This window comes from Cervus elaphus, chromosome 10 (genome assembly GCF_910594005.1).
Source record: "Cervus elaphus chromosome 10, mCerEla1.1, whole genome shotgun sequence".
Taxonomy (NCBI): Eukaryota; Metazoa; Chordata; class Mammalia; order Artiodactyla; family Cervidae; genus Cervus; species Cervus elaphus.
In genome coordinates, this window is record NC_057824.1 from 47,589,951 (window position 1) to 47,610,440 (window position 20,490).

At 47.4% G+C, this 20,490-nt stretch overlaps 1 protein-coding gene across 3 annotated transcripts in view; it reads right to left on the bottom strand.

Annotated features, from left to right (window-relative positions):
- Positions 1-20,490, bottom strand: part of HIP1 (huntingtin interacting protein 1) — a 135,533-nt gene that overhangs the window by 37,682 nt on the left and 77,361 nt on the right. For all 3 annotated transcript variants that reach the window (XM_043915008.1, XM_043915006.1, XM_043915009.1), the window contains exons 2-5: positions 12,411-12,474; positions 7,007-7,149; positions 6,732-6,788; positions 2,037-2,117 (exon numbers count right to left, since the gene is read on the bottom strand). In XM_043915008.1, the coding sequence (XP_043770943.1) occupies positions 2,037-2,117; positions 6,732-6,788; positions 7,007-7,149; positions 12,411-12,474 (345 nt within the window). The remainder of the gene's footprint in view (positions 1-2,036; positions 2,118-6,731; positions 6,789-7,006; positions 7,150-12,410; positions 12,475-20,490) is intronic.

Consider the following 20,490-nt stretch of genomic DNA (forward strand, 5'->3'; position numbering starts at 1 on the left):
CCTTCTCCAACACAGGATGGTGGGAGGGACACTCTGTGACTTCAGAGGCTGGGGCATCTAAATGCCACGCACTCTACCTGTTCTCTTGGCCAACTCACCCGGCTGCTAGGAAGCCCTGACTAGTGCTGAGACTTTGTGAAGAGATGCTAGACCAGCCCCCCACCGTTTCAGCTCCAGCTGGCATCTGACTGCAACTGCATGGGAAGCCCCCAGCCAGAACTGCTGGCCAAGCCCTTGTGGGACCCCAGACCAAGAGAATGTCAGCGATAACAACAGACTGTTGTTGTTTTAAGTCATTAAACTCTGGGGTAAAGTGTGTCTATCCAGCACAGATCATTGTAATGCCCTAAGGCTGAGCTCAGGTGTCACCACCTCCTAGAAGCCCACCTGGTTGCCCAAACCTGGGCAAGACACCCCACAACTCACTTCTGTGGGCCCTCCTTCTTCTCTCCCAACCAGACTGCGACTCCCAAAGGCAGCAGCAAGGTCTATCCCTCTTTCTCCAGAACCTCACTTCGCCCTAGCCCAGGGTAGACCCTCAGTGATACACGAGGGGAGTAAAGGTGGTCACTGAGAACAGCATGAGCTTCTACATCGACCTGGCCAAGGTTCAAATCCCACCTCACCACCGAGGCACTTTGTGACTCAGGCAAGGGACCCAGACACCGTCTGAGTTTTACTTTCCTAGGATATGATTGTACATGTTTATAGGGTTGTCGTGAGGATTACAAGATATTCAAAAAAGGCTGAACTGACTAGTATGGTTTTCATGAATCAAAGATACCCCGTGAGTATACAAAAGATAATGGAGATAAAATGCACCAAGTTATGGTATTTCTTCTTAGATTTCCTCCTTTCTCTATTTCCACTGCCAGCTCCCTAATTCAGGCCGCTTCCCCTCCCACCTGTCGGGGCGTTCTTCCTTACCTCCTATTGGCACCATGCCCATCCTTCAAGGACCACCTCAAGCCCCACCCCTCCATCTTTTCAAAACATCCCTGGCACTTTTCTAAAGGCGCACAGACCTGGCACTATTACACGGCCGGCTACTACAAGTGTGTAACCTCCTCTCCCCAATGCATCTGTGAACTCCTAAAGAGCAGACCCTTTCTCCTTATTCTTATATGCCACCTGGCACATACTTTTACATGCTTAGGTGTATAAGAAATACTGACTAAAGTCGTATCCTGAACAGAAGGTTCTGTGCGGATGCTTATCATATGAATGGAAGGAGTTATTTCTATTACCAGTGAAGTCAGTGCTTCTGAAATATTTTCAGAAGGCCACCTAGTGGCCCAGGCTTCCCAGCTCACGCTAGAGGTAAAGAATCTACCTGCCAGTGCTGGAGACACAAGAGAGGCGGGTTCGATCCCTGGGTTGGGAAGATCCCCTGGAGGAGGAGATGACAACCCACTCCAGTATTCTTGCCTGGAGAATCCCATGGATGGAGGAGCCTGGCGGGCTACAGTCCATGGGTTCTCAAAGAGTTGGATTCGACGTGATGAATGAACACGTGGTGGATCAGGTTTCTCTATTTGCAAAATAGGGAACAAAATGTGCAGAGGACCCAGGCCACATCCCAGTCACATCTCACTGACTGCAGTCACTCTATAAAATGTTTCCTCTCACATAGTGGGGATATGGTGTGAGCATTCCCTGAGAAGCCAAGCTGTCCTATTACCTGGAAAACCTGACAATTAAGCCTGGCCAGGGGGGACTTCCTTGGCGGTCCACTGGTTGAGAATCTGCCTTCCAATGCAGAGGACACAGGTTCGATCCCTGGTCGGGGAACTAATATCCCAAATGTCTTGTGGCAATAAAGCCCACATGCTCTGGAGCCTGTGCTCCAAAACAAGAGAAGTCCTTGCACCTCAAAGAGAGACGCTGGTGCTGCAACCAAGATCCAGCACGGCCAAAACACAAACCAGAAAGGCCCAGCCAGGTGTGAGGAGACGGGACAGCCCGGGGCGGGGTGCAGGTGGGGTGGCATGTGAGGGGTGGCTGACAGGGCCAGCAGAATTGTTGAAAAGACTCACTTTGGTGTGATACTCCATCTTCGTTCTCAGCAGTTTGAGGTAGATGCTGCAAAGCTGCCCATACCCTTCACTCAGGTGGCCCTTTGACGAAGAGCAAAGAAAGCAGGGGGTCAACACTGAGAACATTGGGTCGAAAGACCTACAGCCAGGACGTCTTTTTAAAAGAATACATTTTTCCCCCCCGAGTATGAAAATAACATATACCCCCTGTTGAAAATTTGGAAAATATAAAAAAGGACACTGCAAGCAAGTCATCTTCAGCCTAATCACCAGAGATCATCATGGGAAAATGCACAAGGGTCAAAAAGTGAAAGATGAATGGATCAGGGACTGAAATGTAAAATACAAAACTATAAAACTCCTAAAAGATCACAGAGAAAACCTGGATGACCTTGAGTATGGCAAAGGCTCTTTAGATATAACACCAAAGGCACAAACCATGAAAGAAATAATTGATAAGTTGGGTTTCATTAAAATTAAAAATTTCTGCTCTACAAAAGACACTGTCAAGAGAATGAGAAGATAAGCCATGGACTGGGAGAAAATATTTGCAAAGGACGTATCTCATAAAAGACAATTACCTAAAATGTATAAATATACTCTGAAAACTCAACAATAAAAAACCAAACAATTCAACTAAAAAAATGGACCTAAGTCTGAAAATTCAGACTACATACTATATGATTTCAACTATATGGAATCTGGAAAAGGTAAAATTATGGAGCTATTCCATGGACCATAAAGAAGACTGACAGTCAAAGAATTGATGCTTTTGAACTGTGGTGTTGGAGAAGACTCTTGAGAGTCCCTTGGACTGCAAGGAGATCTAACCAGTCCATCCTATAGGAAATCAGTCCTGAATATTCATTGGAAGCACTGATGCTGAAGCTGAAGCTCTAATACTTTGGCCACCTAATACGAAGACTGACTCATTGGAAAAGACCCTGATGCTGGGAAGGATTGAGGTCAGGAGGAGAAGGGGATGACAGAGGATGAGATGGTTGGATGGCATCACCGACTTGATGGACATGAGTCTGAGTAAGCTCCGGGAGTTAGTGATGGACCGGGAAGCTTGGCGTGCTGCAGTCCATGGGGTCGCAAAGAGTCAGACACGACTGAGCCACTGAACTGAACTGAACTGATTCCATGAACAGAGGAGCCTGGGGGGCTACAGTCAAAGGGGTCACAGAATTGGACACGACTTAGCGACTAACAGCAACAAGGAATGTACAACAACCATGAGTGAACTATATTGTAAACTATAGACTTCGGTGATTACGATGGATATGTCAGTAGGTTCATTCACTGCAACAAATACACCACTGTCGTGGAGGATGCCGATAATAGAGGAGGCTATAATGCACGTTTGGATGCTGGGTACATGGAAAATCTCTGTACTTCCCACTCAGTTTTCCAGCGAACCTAAAACTGCTTTCTATAGTCCATAGGGTCACAAAGCTGTTTAAAAAAAAAAAAAGGTCGTAATTAAAAAAAAAAAAAGTAAAAGAGGCTTCTAAGTTCAGAAAGTCTCAATCAAATGGAAGAGACAGACAACATAGAAGAATTATATTTTGGATAAGGCAGGTGGGCTAGGTATCAGGGTTGACCTTCCCACTGAACACTACTAACAATATTGAGTGAGACATTAAAAACGCTTTGAAGGTATTAATGAGCTAGCAAGAGAGTAAGGAATCTTCAGGGCAGAAACTGAGTAATTCAGATATTCAGAGAGCAAATGGCTTGATGGGGTCAAAATGGGGGTGGGGGCGGGGAGTTACTTTCTCATATCGAGTGCCCCTGAGTTTTGGTTTTCTGAGTCTCCAGGGCCAGGTGGTAAACTGCAGGCACGGCTCTCAGCTGCCCAACTTGAAGAGTCTAGGGGAAGAGCCAACTGCCTTCTTGGTGCAGGGGAATTAAGGGTAAATTGGAAATAACACACACGTACTTCTGCACTGAAGGAGTCCCCCCGAGGACTGCAAAGAAAATCCACTGCCTTAAACCACTGTTATGATCAGAGGGAGGGAAAAACGACTTCCAAGAATTGAACCATGAGCTAGTTATCAAGGGGATCTGCTCGGAATTCATAAAACTTTTAAGTTGAGAATTTAATTTAGAGTGATCTCAATGGACGCAAATGCCAATTCTCTCTGGAGGAACCTGCCTTTGTTAGAATTCAAAGAATTCCCACTGAAAAAAATCTCCAGGAAAATGAGCAATTCACAGTAGAAAAATAACTAAGCACAAAAAGAAACTACATAGACTGAGCAAAATTCACCAAAACAACAGATGGCAGAAACAGATCTCTAAGGACTTTAGATACTGGAAGTATAAAAAGTGATATATGAAATCATATATTTAATAAGCCTAAATAAATTAGAGACTTTTAAAATATATGCAGGGCACAATAAATTATAAAGAGTGCCAAGCAGTTCTGAAAACAAAACAAAACCTCGAATTCCAAGAAATGATAACGACACTAAAATTGAAAACCTTATGGAGAGGTTGAGCAACAGATTAGACCTTGTTGAAAGGGGAATAAGTGAGACGAACACTAGATCTACTGAAATTATCCAGAATGCAGTACAGAGACAAACAGGTAGAAAAAAAATGAAACAGTCATTTAAAGGCATGGGGAACAGAGTGAGAAAGTCGAAAATGCTGCTAACCAGAGTCTCAGAGGAAAAGACAGAATGAAGCAAAGACAATATTTGAAAAGACAATGAGAACTTTTCAAAACTAATAAAAGATAATAACCTACAGATTTAAGAAGTCCAAAGAATCTAAATTCACACTTAGATACATAGTAAGAACTTAAAAACAGAAAAAATAAAATACAGATTAGCTTCAAAGAACAATGATGAGTTTGACAGCAGACTTCATAAGAATGAAGGAAGCCATAAGCCAGTGGAAGGGTATCTTGACTAATATCTTCCATGTGCTAAAAGAAAAGAACTATCATCCCAGAATTCTAAAGTCAGAGAAAATATCTTCCATAAATGAGGGTGAAATAAAGACATTCTCCATCAAGTAAAAGTGGTTGTTTCCCACCAGCAGACTCTCACTAAAGGAAGTTCTAAAGTAAATAATTCAGGCAGAAAGAATGCACGCTCTGAGATGTAAGAGGAGATGAACAGCGCCTAATACAACAATTAAAATAAAATATAGGGTCTAAAAAGAACCAAAATTAAAATATATGACAACAGCATATGAGGGAACGAATGGTGTTAAAATATTCTAAGGTCTTTGCGCTATACAGGAAACAAGGACATGAATTTTAGCAATGATAGCCTAAGCATACCCTTTGTAATTTTTAGATAACATTATCAACAGATTAAAAAAAAAAACCTCTGCTTTTATTTTTTATCTTCCCACTAGTAATGAGGAGGAAACTGAATGAGAAAGAAAATACCCAATCAATCCAAAAGAAGGTAAACAATGAGAGAAATAGAAACAAAACAGATAGGACAAATAGCATAAAATAAGATAGGAGATATAAGTCTAAAGATATTACCCATTATAATAAATGTAAACAGAGTAAAGTTCCAGTTAAAAGACAAAGACTGCCATCTTGAATTTTTATAGAATCCAACGAAATGCTATTGACAAATACATTTCTAAGACAAAAAGATTACAGAAAAGTCAGTCAATCACTATGCAGTACATCTGAAACTAATATTATAAGTCAATTACAGTTCAATTAAAGAAAAACTGACCATGAACAGCTTATACAGCAAAGCTCAAAAAACTTTGAAATATCAACATGATATTGATTCTCTAGCCACAATGCAATACATATACATGTAAAAACTATTTAAAATATAAAAAGTTATAAGTAAAAGGATGGAAAAAGATATACCAGGTAAATTCTACAAAAAAGAAAAAGACCTAAGCTTTCCATGTTACAGAAATTTAACAGAAAACTCTCTAGCACACAGTTGGGAGCTTGGGGGGTAAATCTCTGCTCTGTTCAGATTAACTACTAGTCTTATGACTTAGGAAAAGCTGCTTCCTCTCTCTGGGTCTGTATTTCTCATCTATAATGGGTAGATTGGACTACATAATTGCTAACATTTTGTGAGTGCAGGCAGATACAGGTATGAATTTTAAGGAAAGGGCTAACATAGCAGTTCTTATCCAGTGGGACAAAAAAGACACATCAGCGTCCAATGGGGAGAGTCTTCAAAAAGCAGGTTACCTCCTGTCCACATACTCCTTGAATCTAGAGGGATTCTGGTATGTATATAAAAACACTCTTTTCAATGCATTCAGATCTTGCCACCTACCTCCTCCCTCTTCCTGAGGCACCGAGAATCCCTAACCAGGAAAGAAAAACCACTGGCATTTAGATTGGGAATGCCAGTTCTCAAGGTGCTATGACTCCAATGGGACCAGGAGAAGGAAAGAAGCAGCAACTATGACAGCGTCACTGAGAGCAAGCCCTGTGACATGCGCTTCCATTGGCAGGAGAAACTCCTTGGCCCTGGAACCTCCCAACAGTTTCCAGGAACTCCAGGTAAGACTGCGAATATCATGGTTCCATGTGGGGGCATCCCTGAACCCCTCCCTGATGCCTGTGAGAGAAATCCAAAACAAGGTAAAAGAGATGACTTTGTTCTATCCCACACTCCTTGTTCTGTGGCCTCTGCGGAAGGACGAGGCGGTGCAGGTGGCCCCAAGGAGCGGGTTCAAACTCACCCACATCCTGCTCATGTCGCTCAATTCGCTTTTGTATCTCAGAGAGTCCTTGAGAACCTGGAGAGGGAAGAGAAGGAGAGGACACAGAGGCTGGTGAGAGGACACAGAGGCTGGTCTGCGGTGGGGCAGAGATGGGGATGGGAGAGAGATGAAATTGGTACCCAGAAGGCCAGGAGATGGGGGCAGTTGCCATCCCCAGTACAGGGGTGGACAGTGCACTTTCCCCACGTGGGTCCCAGGCTCCCCGCCCCTCCGCTGCAGCCCCAGGCACTCACATTTGGGTGTCCATCCCGGAGAAGTTTGTGGAACACGTGGCAGAACTTCCAGCAGAGCACTGCGTTGCTAGACAGGGGCAACCGGTTGACAACAGACCAGAAGGTCTGCGCTCCCTTCTCGTGGTGGGTGCCCAGTATGCACGGTGAGGAGGGTCATGGAAAACAAAGGCGCGGACGGGGCCTGCCTGGGTACCAGCGCTGGATGGGGCCTGCAGCCATGGGGGTGGTGCCTTACTCATGGCGCCCCAGCACTAGCCAGCAGGGGGCGCCGCTTGTGACAAAGGCACCGTGGATCTGGGCTGCTGCTGCTGCTGCTAAGTCGCTTCAGTGGTGTCCGACTCTGTGCGACCCCATAGACGGCAGCCCACCAGGCTCCCCCGTCCCTGGGATTCTCCAGGAAAGAACACCGGAGTGGGTTGCCATTTCCTTCTCCAATGCATGAAAGTGAAAAGTGAAAGGGAAGTCGCTCAGACGTGTCCGACTCTTAGCGACCCCATGGACTGCTGGGCAGGTATCAGCAACTTTTTGACAGATGGCAAAAAGGCGCCTTTCCTAATCTGCAAAGTAAGTGCTGGGCCAGCAGTGGTCCTGGCTGACCTTTCGTGGGAAGATGCTTTGGTTGGAATTAGGGCTTTGCTGTGGGAAGGGAGACTCTGCCCTTTAGATTTGCTGAGTTTGTGATGTGGCCTTTGCGGGGGACATAACTGCAGCTAATATTTTAGCAACACAATATGGCTTCTCAAAATTCCCTCTTATCCACTATTCAAAAGCGAGGGTGTGCTTCAGCTCTTCAAGGGCCCTGGCTACTGACACCTGGTTCCTCTTCCAAGTAGCACCTGATTCCTCTCCTGTTAGCCACTCTGCTCTTACCCTGAAAGCGGCAGTCTTTGTTTAAAATATATTAATATTTTCTCTAAATTTAAAATGACTCTTGGGACTTCCTTGGCAGTCCAGGGGTTAAGACTATGTGCTTCCACTGCAGGGGGCGCTGGTTTGATCCCTGGTCAAAGAACTAAGATACTATATGCCTTGTGGCACAGCAAAAAAAAAAAACGACTCTTTCACTCCGCATCTTCTAAAAACCTTCCTGGCCTCACTCAGGGATGCCATTATCTTCTAACACCTTAAATTCCCTGTGTGCGGAATTCTGCCCCCCGAGATCCAATTTCAAACATACCTGTCACCCTTGGCACAACCTGCCACAGTTTGCGTTTAATAAATGTCCTTCTGGCCTCGAGTGATTTTAACAGACCTCCAGGCCTCTGTAATTAGGGAACCCTTCTGGAGGAAAGTAGAGGATTTCCACATTTCTTTCGTGATGGGAATTTGCACAGGCCTCACACACCCAGTATCTGGGCATCATCAATCCCAAGTACAATCCGGTCTTGGGCTTCCCAGGTGGCGCTAGTGTTAAAGAATCCTCCTGTCAATGCAAGAGACATAGAGATGCAGGTTTGATCCCTTGATCGGGAAGATCCCCTGGAGCAGGGCATGGCAACCCACTCCAGGATTCTTGCCTGGAGAATCCCACGAACAGAGGAGCCTGGTGGTCTACAGTCCATAGGGTCGCAGAGTCAGACACAGCTGAGGCGGCTTAGCACAGCACGTTCCGGCTGAAATGAGAGGCACTGCACCATTTAGGAGAGACTGGCCTCAGGCTAGAAACTATGGGACTTACCCAAAAGACATGCTGTTTTGCCTCTGAGCTAGAAGGTGTGGTAAAATTCCCTCCCTGGACTGACTGATATTTGTATTTTGAGAGGGGTCACCTTGAACACACAATTTTGGGTCTGGAAGCTGAAATCACCCTTTAAAACAAAAATTTTTTGGCTTCCCTAGTGGCTCAGTGGTAAAGAACCGGACTGTCAATGCAAGAGATGTGGGTTCGATCCCTGATCCGGGAAGATCCCACATGCCTCAAAACAGCTAAGCCCGTGTGCCGTAACGGCTAAGCTTGAGCTCTAGAGCCGGGGAACTCCACCGAGTGAGCCCACATGCCAGAGCCCATGCTCCCCAAGAAGAGAAGCCACTGCAATGAGAAGCACGTGCACTTCAATGAAGAGTGGCCCCCACTTGCCACAACTGGAGAAAAGCCCAAGCAGCCACAAAGACCCAGCAAGGCCAAAAATAAATATATAAATAACTAAAATTTAAAAAAATTTTTTTTTTAAATTTGCTTATTTGGTTGTGTCGGCTCTCAGCTGTGGCTTGTGGGATCTAGTTCCCTGACCAGGGCTTGAACCCGGGCCTCCCGCAGTGGGAGCGTGGAGTGTTAGCCACCAGATCACCAGGTAAGTCCCCAACCTTTGTTCTTAAAAGAGTGATTTCTGAAATAACTTAGTTTCACCTCAAGCACAGCCCCCTTGGACTAGAAGGAAGGAAGAGGAGAGACAGACAGCCCCCTCCCCTCTCTTGAGATGACTTCTCGAGGCAGACTGTGGTTCCTTTGCTGTGCTTAATCGCTCAGTCATGTCTGGCTCTTTGCAACCCCACGGACTGTAGCTCACTGGGCTCCTCTGTCCACAGGGATTCTCCAGGCAAGAATACTGGAAGTGGGTAGCCATTCCCTCCTCCAGTGGATCTTCCCAACACATGGATTGAACCCAAGTCTCCCACGTTGCGGGCGGATTCTTTACCATCTGAGCCAACAGGGAAGCCCTTTACCCAAGAGCCATCTGCCAAAACAGGAGCCAGGGCAGGCGTGGAGCCGGCTGGGCACGACAGCGTGGAAACAGGCAAGCAGACCCCTCTGTCTTTAATTTAAAAAGCATCTTAATGCATCCAATTCATGTCAGGGACTTGGGGATATAAAGAAAAATAAGATCCACTCCCCAGCCCTCCAGGAGTGGACACCTGATGCGAAAAACCAACCCATTGGAAAAGACTCTGGTGCTGGGAAAGATTGAGCGGGAGGAGAAGGGGATGACAGAGGATGAGATGGCTGGATGGCATCACACTCGATGGACATGAGTCTGAGCAAGCTCCGGGAGTTGGTGATGGACAGCAAAGCCTGGCGTGCTGCCGTCCATGGGGGTCGCAGAGTCGGACACGACTGAGCGACTGAACTGAACAGTTGATTCACTTTGCAGAAACTAACACAACTATACAAAGCAGCTATACTCCAATTTAAAAAAAAGGTACCTATAAAGAATAAATATTCTGTGAGATCTTTAGGCTTTAAAACTCTAACTGCGTGGAGGGGATCTTTTCAATGTTTATTCACTCCTTAGCAACTGGGAGGCAGAGAGACTCCCAGAAAGTCAGAGCTGGAATTTTAGCTTCTGGAAGCTTCTTTGGCCGACACTCTCATCTGACAGACAAGGGAGTTAAGGGTCGCAGAGGCCTCACCGGGCCCATTCAAGGTCCCAGAGCTCGAGATGGGATTCTGCTATCTTCCTCCAGGTCCCTCCCATCGCCCCAGGGTGCTTCCCAGGCAAGGTGTACCCTGGCGCTCTCTGTACTCACCGCATTCAGGGGGCACGCCGGCCCGTGACAGCTGTCTCTCTCTTCATATCTCACACCAGACTGACTGACTGGTATTCTTCACAGGGAAGGGTCAGGCCTGGGTAACTCTATTGGGACACTAATTCACGCATTAGTCAGTCGTGTCCAACTCTTTGCAACCCCATGGACTGTAGCCCACCAGGCTCCTCTGTCCATGGGGTGTCTCAGGCAAGAATAGTGGAGTGGGTTGCTATTTCCTTCTCCAGGGGATCTTCCCAACCCAGGGATCAAACCCACGTCTACTGTGTCTTCTGCACTGCAGGCAGATTCTTTACCCGCTGAGCCATCTGGGAAGACACTAATAATGAAGGCTTTTCTTGGTTTGGTTTTCTTGACTCAGTAAAGCAACAAGGGTGTAAAAGGGCAGGGTCTGGCGAGGCTCACTGCTGGGCCAGGTTTCTGGGGTACCCGGTCGGGGTTCTATAGCCCCATCTTGGAGCAAAGCCCTAATTCCAACCAGAGCATCTTCCACTCAAGACAAGATGCTTTCTCGCCGCTGAAGAGCAGTACGCGCTGTGAGCGACATTTCCTGAGGGCCTGACCTCTCCTGGGCATTGCCCCGGCAGTACCATGCTTCCTTGGTGTTCCAACCTGGGTCTCCTGCACAGAGGGGCTGGGGTGGGATGGCTTCAAGACAGACTATTCCAACCTGACTAGCTGTGGGGCAGTCACCTTGCTGAACCCTGGCAAGAAGGCGCTTCCCAGCCCAGAGAGAAGCCCAGCCTCCCCCTGCCCTCTGGTCCGTCCAGGCAAACACAAAGGCTTCGGCCACTGGCAGCCTCTCCTCTGGTCTTTGGGGATCAGCCCTCTGGCACCTGGACTTGATCTCAAGAGCAGTTCCTGAGGGATCCACTGGCCAGAGTGCTGCCTGCACTTCTCTCCAAAGCCACAGGCCCCTGACGGTGGCCAGCCAGTCCTGTCGTGTATGCTCAGCTGTGTCCAGTTCTTGTGACCTTTTGGACTGTAGCCTGCCAGGCACCTCTGTCCATGGGATTTTTCAGGAAAGCATGTTGGGGTGGGTTGCCATTTCCTCCTCCAGGGGATCTTCCTGACCCAAGGATCGAACCCACGGCTCCTGCATTGCATGCCGATTCTTTTACCCATTGAGCCATCGGGGAAGCTGAGGCTTCTGCCAACTCTGCATGGCAGGGGGTGGGGGTCAAATCATCAGTCCCCTAACCCTGGGGTCCCCAACCTCTGGGATCTAATGCCTGATGATCAGAGGTGGAGCTAATAATAGAAATAAAGAGCATAGTAAATGTAATGTGTTTGAATCATCCTGAAACCACCGCCTGCCCTGTCTGTGGAAAAACCGTCTTCCATGAAACCGGTCCCTGTGCCAAAAAGGTTAGGGACCACTGCCCTAGTCCGTCCTGACCTTCCCATCTTCTTCCCTCCAGTTTGGGCTGAACCAGCTCACTCAAGAGGCTCATAGTTCCATGGTAGAGCCCCTGTGTCAGCTTAAGGCCAACCACTGCCGCCCAGATCGCTGTTCTGCTTTCATGCTCAGAGAAAGGCATTTGATCAGGTCCCCAAGGGGGTGGTCAGGGTGGAAAGTGCAGGGCCAGAGTCCTTTGATGATACAGGGGAGAAGACCTCCAGTGCCCCGAGGAAACATCTCAAAGGAGAGTAACTTCAAAGGTCTTGGCAGTTCTGCAAAGCTAAGTCACAGGAGAGGAGCGGGACTGGGCTGGATGGCTGCTGTGGTCCCTTCCACCCCGACGGGCTGTGGGCTCTGAAGCCAGCTGCTGCCAACCCACCGTGTTCAGACCCTGCAGGGGCCTGGCTGGAGGGGGGATGCCCGTTCCTGCAGCTGAGCAAGGACGCCTCGCCCTGACCTCTGTCCCCATGAGTTGATTCCCCTCGGGGTCGGTCTTCGGAGCAACCTCCAAAAGGATATTTCTGGCGTGTTTTTCCTTGACGGCCACTACCTGTGTATTAATGGCCTTATTGATGCTGACAGTCTGAAAAACAAGAGGTGGGGGGGGAGGGGAAAGGAGGATGAGAAGAATAAGCTTCTGACAGTGGCTGAGACCCTCCCAGATGCCCCGCCCTGCCCCTTCCCCTCCCTCCAATGACTCCTCTCTCTCCGCAGACCCCCGTCCCCCTGTCCCCCTGCAGGCTTGGCCCCCACCCCCCACCGTGGGGGGCAGAGGCGGGCAGCGCTCCCAGGCCAGCTGGCCCGGGCTGTCCTAAGGCAGCGGGCTTTGCTGCCTGGCATTGGCTGTGCCCAGCTGCTGTGCCCGCCTGCCACTCATTCACTTGGCACAACAACATGCCAATTAAAGCCTGCACAAAGGGATGTCTTTCATCCCCCAGGGAAACATTATTTCTCCGGGAGCAGGAGGAAGAGGCGCTGAGATCAGGGAGGGGCTGTGGCTCAAAGACCATCCGGACGCACACCCCCTCCCACCCTCCCGCAGCTAGAACCTTCCACGGAGCCTCCCCTAGCTGGCTCGGTCCACAGTGGTCACTCTCCTCTCTTGTCTCCCTGCTCTTGGGCACTTTCCAACTTCCAACCAAACTCCCTTTTATTTTCTTACTTATAAGGCATGACAAATATTCACTCCTTTCCGGTTGTTTTCAAAATCATAATTCTCTTTTGAAGTTAGCAAAGCACGTTACACACATAAATATAATTTCTACATACACACACAGAGGATGGTATCAGGTAGTCTGGTTTTTGAAGTAACAGCCTTTTTCTGTTTTGCTCCCTTCCACAAACGTCATTCTATTCCAACTCATGTTAACAACCTGTTATGTACCCTACACGTACACGTACACCCTACAGCTACCCTCGCACGTGCACACACACACACACTCCCACATTCTGAAGGGTTAACTTTGTCACTGTCCTATAAAACTGGGACTGTCATGCACAGACTTTTTTACATCTTGCTTTTTCACTTGAAAATATCCCATGAAATGTTTTCCAAGTGAACCGGTAAAACTCCAGCTCATTCTTTAAAAAGATAACATAATATTCCACAGTGTGGGTGGATGTGATTTATAGCAACCCGTACTGGGAGGAAATTTATTTCCACTAAACTCTTTCAGTAAACATTCTTTTATATATATATATATATCCTTATTAACTGATGCTTTCATTTCCAAGGAATAGAGTATAAGGAGTGAGATCACTGGCTCCACGTTTTTCATTTTTGTTTTTAACTTTTCATCATGGAAAAGTCCAAGCACACATCACTGTAATGGTCCGTCTAATAAGTCCTCATATAGTCGGTCCCCAGCACCAATGATTATGAACTTGTAGCCAAACATGCTTTCTTAGGGATGAGGGGTCACACACATTTTCTGTGAAGAGGCAGTTAGTAAATATTTTAGCCTCTGCAGGTCACAAGGTCTCCATCGCAAATGTTAACTCTGCCACTGGAGTGAGAAAGCAGCCTCAGCGAAACAGACATGAACGACTGTGGCTGCATTCCAATAAAACTTTATTTACAAAGTCAGGAGGTGGTCTGGATTTGGCCGGCGCCTCTAGTGTTCTGGGGCTTCTCTGGTGGCTCCGTGGTAAATAGTCCACCTGCCAATGCAGGAGATGTGGGTTCAATCCGGTTGGGAAGATCCCCTGGAGAAGGAGATGGCAACCCGCTCCAGTGTTCCTGCCTGGAAAAGTCCTACAGATAGAGGAGCCTGCCGAGCTACAGTTCATGGGGTCGCAAAGAGTTGGCAACTGAGCACATGCCTGGTGTGCTGACCTTTGCTTTTTACCATTGGCTACTGATTCCCCTGCTTCCTGGATTATCTGCAGTAAATCCCAGGTGTTATGCTATTTTACCAGTAAATATTTCAGTAAAAATCTCTAAGGGGAAAAAAAGACTCTGAATATTAACCATCATACTATTAATATGATCACACCTAAAATTTTAAGGATCACTTCTTTTGTTTTTTCTTTTATTTTTACTTTTGGCTGCACTGGGTCTTCACTGCGGCATACAAGTGCATGGGCTTAGTTGCCCGTGGCATGTGGGATCTTAGTTCCCTGACCAGGGATCGAACTGGCACCCACTGCATTGGAAGCGCCAAGTCTTAACCACTGAACCACCAGGGAAATCCTTGTTTGCCTATTTTTATATATAGTAGTGTGTATATGTTAATTCCAAACTCCTAATTTATCTCTGGAGAAGGAAATGGCAGCCCACTCCAGTACTCTTGCCTAGAAAATCCCATGGACGGAGGAGCCTGGTAGGCTACAGTCCACAGGGTTGCAAAGAGTCAGACACGACTGAGTGACCTCACTTTGACTTTGACTTTCTCTCTCCCCCCACCACCCCCACAGCCCCTTCGGTAACCGTGAGTTAGTCTCACAAGGCATAGGTCTGTGAGCCAGACTCAAATTCTTTAACAGCACAAGCTCTGTTGTGGGTGGAATTGTGTCTCCGCAGAAAAGATACGTTGGGAGTTCAAATCCCCCAGCCCCTGTGCACATGATGTCATTTGAAATAGCGTCTTTGCAGAGATAGTTGATGAGGTCTTACTGGATTAGGGTGGGTCCTAAGCCCAGTATGACTGGTGTGCTTATAAGAAAACCATGTGAAAACCCAGGGACACAGACACTCAGGGAGAAGGAAGCCATGTGAAGATGGAGGCAGACACCAGAGGGATGTGCCTACAAGCCAAGGAATGCAAAGGACCACCACCAAAACCTAGGAAGCTAGACCAGAAGCACCAGAAGCTAGGAAGAGGCGAGGATGGAATGTCCAAAGTGAGCATGGCCCTGCTGGCACCTTGATTTGACCTTCTGGCCTTCAGGACTGTGACAGAACAAACGTCTATTGTTTTAAGCCACCCAATACGTGGTAATTGGTTGTGGCAGCCCCAAGAGACTAACACAGGATCCTTTCCCCATCGGCCTTAGTCTTCCCTGAGGACAAGGAGATGGTGGACACTCCCTTCCCTCTTCTCTACAGCACAGGCAGGGGGCGCCATTGAGCACAGTTGTTGGCTGTCAGTGCAGTGGTCTAGACCAGTTCAGACAGAATCTCACGTAAGAGATGATGCAAGAAAGGAGTAAGAAGTTTACTCCCGGAACTTCCTTGGGGGTTCAGTGGGTTAAGACTCTGAGCTCCCAATGCACGGGGCCTGGGTTCAATCCCTGGTCAGGAAACTAGATTGCACATGTTGCAACTAGGAGTTCACATTCCAAAACTAAAGATCCCGCATGATGCAAGAAGCCCGTGCACTGCAACTAGAGAGTAGCCCTGGCTTGCTACAGCTAGAGAAAAACCTGTGCAGCAATGGAGACCCAGGACAGCCAAAAATAAATAAATAAAAAATATATAAAATAAGCCTCCTCTCTTCGACTTCTTTAAAAAAAAAAAAAAAAAAAGGATTCTGCATGCTGCAATTAAGACCCATATAAGGGCTTCCCTTGTGGCTCAGCTGGTAAAGAATCCGCCTGCAATGCAGGAGACCTGGGTTCAATCCCTGGATTGGGAAGATCCCCTGGAGAAGGGAAAGGCTACCCACTCCAGTATTCTGGCCTGGAGAATTCCATGGATTATATAGTCCACAGGGTTGCAAAGAGCAACTTTCAGTTCACTTCACAGCCAAATAAATAAAAAAAATTAGGAAAATAAGTAAATCTCACGTGTTTACCAGCATCTTTGGCAACATTCAGCTCAGTTCAGTCGCTCAGTCGTGTCCGACTCTTTGCAACCCCATGAATCGCAGCATGCCAGGCCTCCCTGTCCATCACCAACTCCCGGAGTTTACCCAAACCCATGCCCATCAAGTCGGTGATGCCATCCAGCCATCTCATCCTCTGTCGTCCCCTTCTCCTCCTGCTCTCAATCCCTCCAGCATCAGGGTCTTTTGGCAACATTAGGGCTTAAAAATTTTATTGCCCCAAATCTCCCGTTGAGGCAGCACTTGCGTCCTCTGGAGGCCCAGTGCTTCCAGCTTTCTCATCACAAGTCCTTCCTTGAACCGGTTTCTCGGCTTCTGCTTCCAGGCCTGGCCCAGGCCATTCCCTTTCCTTCAGACTTCCTCAGGCGAGTCACACGCTTTCAACTATGTTTCTCTCCTGGCTCTGACACAATGATGGGATCCTGGCTGCAGACAGACCTCTGGGCAAAGTGGCCACATTTGCTGAGCCGTTAAAGGTTGCCTGCATTCATAAGGAATTATAAGGGACCTAATAAATGTAAGGTCTCAAATCCAGGACGGTATGAACTGGACGTGGTCAAGTCCTAGGGGGTCGGTTGAGACAGCCAGCTGCACAGGCTGTGATGGAAAAAGAGAAATCCTTGTTGGCTGGAAATGCTAGAAGCCGAGTCAGGGCCTCTAGAGAGGCCTGTGATGGGTGGGGTTTAGATTTAGTCCACAAATATCTGTTTATACTTACAGATCAAAGACCAGTTGCCCAAAATTGTGGTCAGTATGAGCCTCGCTTACAAAACAAAGAAACAAAACAAAAACAACCTTTAAATTCCCTTAAGCTACATAAAATAATATATCATGAGTCTGTAACTTTAGACTGTGTGTGTGAGAAAACTGAAAATGTTCTGTCCTGTGAAACTGTGATGCTGCTCAGGGAAACTTTAACAAAGGAAGAAGGGGGTTACCTGTCTGTCGTTCCCCTGCCACTCACTGACTTCTCTCACTGACGCTGCCTACGAGTCATCTCGTAGGGGCATCTATGATTGCTGCCCAGAAAGGCTAACTCACCCACTTGCCCAAGGTCATACTGTTCAAGTGGCCAGATCCTGGAGCCCAGCTCCGGAAAAGCTTGGAACACGAGGACCAGTTGGGCCATAGGGCCACACATGTGCAAGGGCGGAAGTGGGGATAAAAGCAGAAGGGGAGGTGGCACTCAGTGGGGGTGGGGGGTGGGGGTGGGCAATGGGCTTCGTGCTGGGCAGGAAGGGACGGAAGCAGCTGGAGGAAGAGTTGAAGGAAGCAGCTATATATATATATATATATTTTTTTTTTTTTTGGGGGGGCGGGGGGGCCACGTGGGATCTTAGTTCCCTGACCAGGGATCGAACCCATGCCCACTGCATTGACAGCTCGGAGTGTTAGCCACTGGACCACCAGGGAAAGTCCTGGAAGCAGCTATGAATAGCAGAGAAGTGAAGAAATAAAGCCCTCAACCTAAAGGGTGGACGTGTAAATGGAAAGAACTGGATGTAAGATGGGCTATGAAACAATTACAACAGGACTGGCCGGTAGGAGCTCCCAGTTACAGCAGAGGGAAGAACTGAAGATGCCGCAGAGGATTTGAGCTGGGCCGGTGACAGAACAAAGACAGGAGTCTCAGACTGAGGGGTCACTGTAACCAAGGACTGACAGGCTTCGGGAGGGGGCAGTGAGAGACAGCCATTTTTAAAAGAACAAGGACATGAACCAGCAGCAGCAGTGGTTATGATCATCCTGATAATGGCTGCAAATGAGTGATCACTACCAGGCCCTGTGTTACTAAGTCCTGTGTATGAGTTATCTCATTAATGTCTTATACTCTACATCCTGTGAGTAGGTATTAGTATTAATCATCTTCATTTTACAGATGAGGAAACCAAGGCTTAGGAAGGCCAAATAAGGACTTCACAGCAGTGAAAGTGTCACTTAGTCTTGTCTGATTCTTTTCGACCCCCATGGACTGTGGCCCACCAGGTTCCTCCATCCATGGAATTCTCCAGGCAAGAATACTGGAGTGGGTAGCCATTCCCTTCTCCAGGGGATCTTCTCAACCCAGGTCTCTTGCATTGCAGGCAGATTCTTTATTGTCTGAGCCACCAGGTCTTCCCTCAGCTGAGCTCAGCTGAGCTGAGACTTCACACTCCCAACCTGGGTTTGACCCCTGGTCAGGGAACTAGGGTTTGATCCCTGGTCATGGGCTTCCCTGGTGTCTCAGCTGGTAAAGAATCTGCCTGCAAGGTGGGAGACCTGGGTTCAATCCCTGGGTTGGGAAGACCTGCTGGAGAACGGAAAGGCTACCCACTCCAGTATTCTGGCCTGGAGAATTCCAAGGACTGTAGAGTCCTTTGCAGTCCTTTTGCAGCCGCAAAGAGTCAGACATGACTGAGCGACTTTCACTTTCAGGGACCTAGATTTGCAATTAAGACTCGGTGCAGGAAAACAAATATTTGGGGTGGGGTGGGGGAAGGCCAAGTAAATCGCCAAGACCCCTCCACCAGCCAGCGTAGAGCTAGAACTCAGACTTGGAGGTGGGGCTCCACAGCCCAGGCTCTGGATAACAAGCCCCACATCAGCCACACCCTCCACACCACAGATGATGTCCATAGACTGGAAAAATGGGTGAAACTTCATAAGATGCAATTCAGCAGGTATAAAGGAAGCTCCCTATATTTAGGTCTAAAGAGGGCACAGGGGAGATATGACTCAGAGCAGCACTTGTGAAAATGATTTAGGTGTTTTATTTGGCTGCTAACTTAATAAAAGCACCATTGTGGTGTGGCTGATCAAAATGCAAGTCTGAGTTCCGGATGTATTAAAAGGAGCACAGTGTTCAAAATGAGGGAGGGGATGGTTCTAACTCTATGAAGATCAATACACATGTAAAACACTATTCAGTGTTAGACTTTGTACATTATCAAGGAAACTGACAAACTAGGCTACTTCTAGAAGAGAGTGACCTAGACTGGGATGCACATGGGGCCTGAAGAAATTTTAGAGGAATATCAATATTCTGAAAGGTGGATATGTGGAAGGAGGAGTAACTCCAGGGATCAAAACTAGACCAATGGGTAGAAGTACTGTGAGGCCGTTTCTGGATAAGTTTAAAGCTGTCTCATAAAAGAGAGAATTTCCTCTTATTAGAAGTATACAAGTAGAACTTTCCTGGTCTAGCGGTTAAGAATCTGCCTGCCGGTGCAGGAGACAGGGGTTTGATCCCTGGTCTGGGGAAATTCCACACGTGGCAGAGCAACTAAGCCCATGAGCCACAATTACCAAGCCCACGTGCCTAGAGCCTATGTTCCAAAACAAGAGAAGCCCCACTTGCTGAAACTAGAGAAAGCTTGCACGCAGCAATGAAGATCCAGTACAGCCAAAAATAAGTTAAAAAAAAAAAAAAGAAGTGTACAGGCAGAGGCATGGAAACCTCTCTTTGTTGTTGTTCAGTCGCTAAGTCGTGTCCAACTCTTTGAGACCCAGTGCACTGCAGCATACCAGGACTCCCTGTCCTTCAGTCCTTCAGTGGAGTTTGCTCCTGGAGTTTGCTCAAATCCAAGCCCATTGAGTTGGTGATGCCATCCAACCATCTCATCCTCTGCCCCTTCTCCTCCTGCCTTCAATCTTTCCCAGCATCAGGGTCTTTTCCAGTGAGTCAGCTCTTCACGTCAAGTGGCCCTTTATTGGAGTTTCAGCTTCAGTTTTGATCTCCTTGCAATCCAAGGGACTCTGAAGAGTCTTCTCCACACCACATTTCAGAAGCATCAATTCTTTGGCACTTTTTTAGGGTCCAACTCTCACATCCATACATGACTACTGGAAAAACCATAGCTTTAACCATACAGATCTTTGTCGGCAAAGTGATGACTCTGCTTTTTAGTATCCTGTCTAGGTTTGTCATAGTTTTTCTTCCAAAAAGCAAGCGTCTTTTATTTTCATGGCTGCAGTCATTGTCCACAGTGATTCTGGAGACCAAGAAAAGAAAATCTGTGATTTCATTTTTCCCCTTCTATTTGCCATGAAGTGATGGGACCACATGCCGTGATCTTAGTTTTTTGAATGCTGAGTTTTAAGCCAGCTTTTTCATTCTCCTCTTTCACCCTCATCAAGAAGCTCTTTAGTTCCTCCTCACTTTCTGCTATTAGACTGGTATCATCTGCATATCTCCCAGCAATCTTGATTCCAGCTTGTGATTCATCCAGCCCGGCATTTCACACATGTACTCTGCATAGGGGCTTCCCTGGTGGCTCAGCGGTAAAGAATCCACCTGCAATCCACCAGCAGCAGGAGACACAGATTCGATCCCTGGATCAGGAAGATGCCCTGGA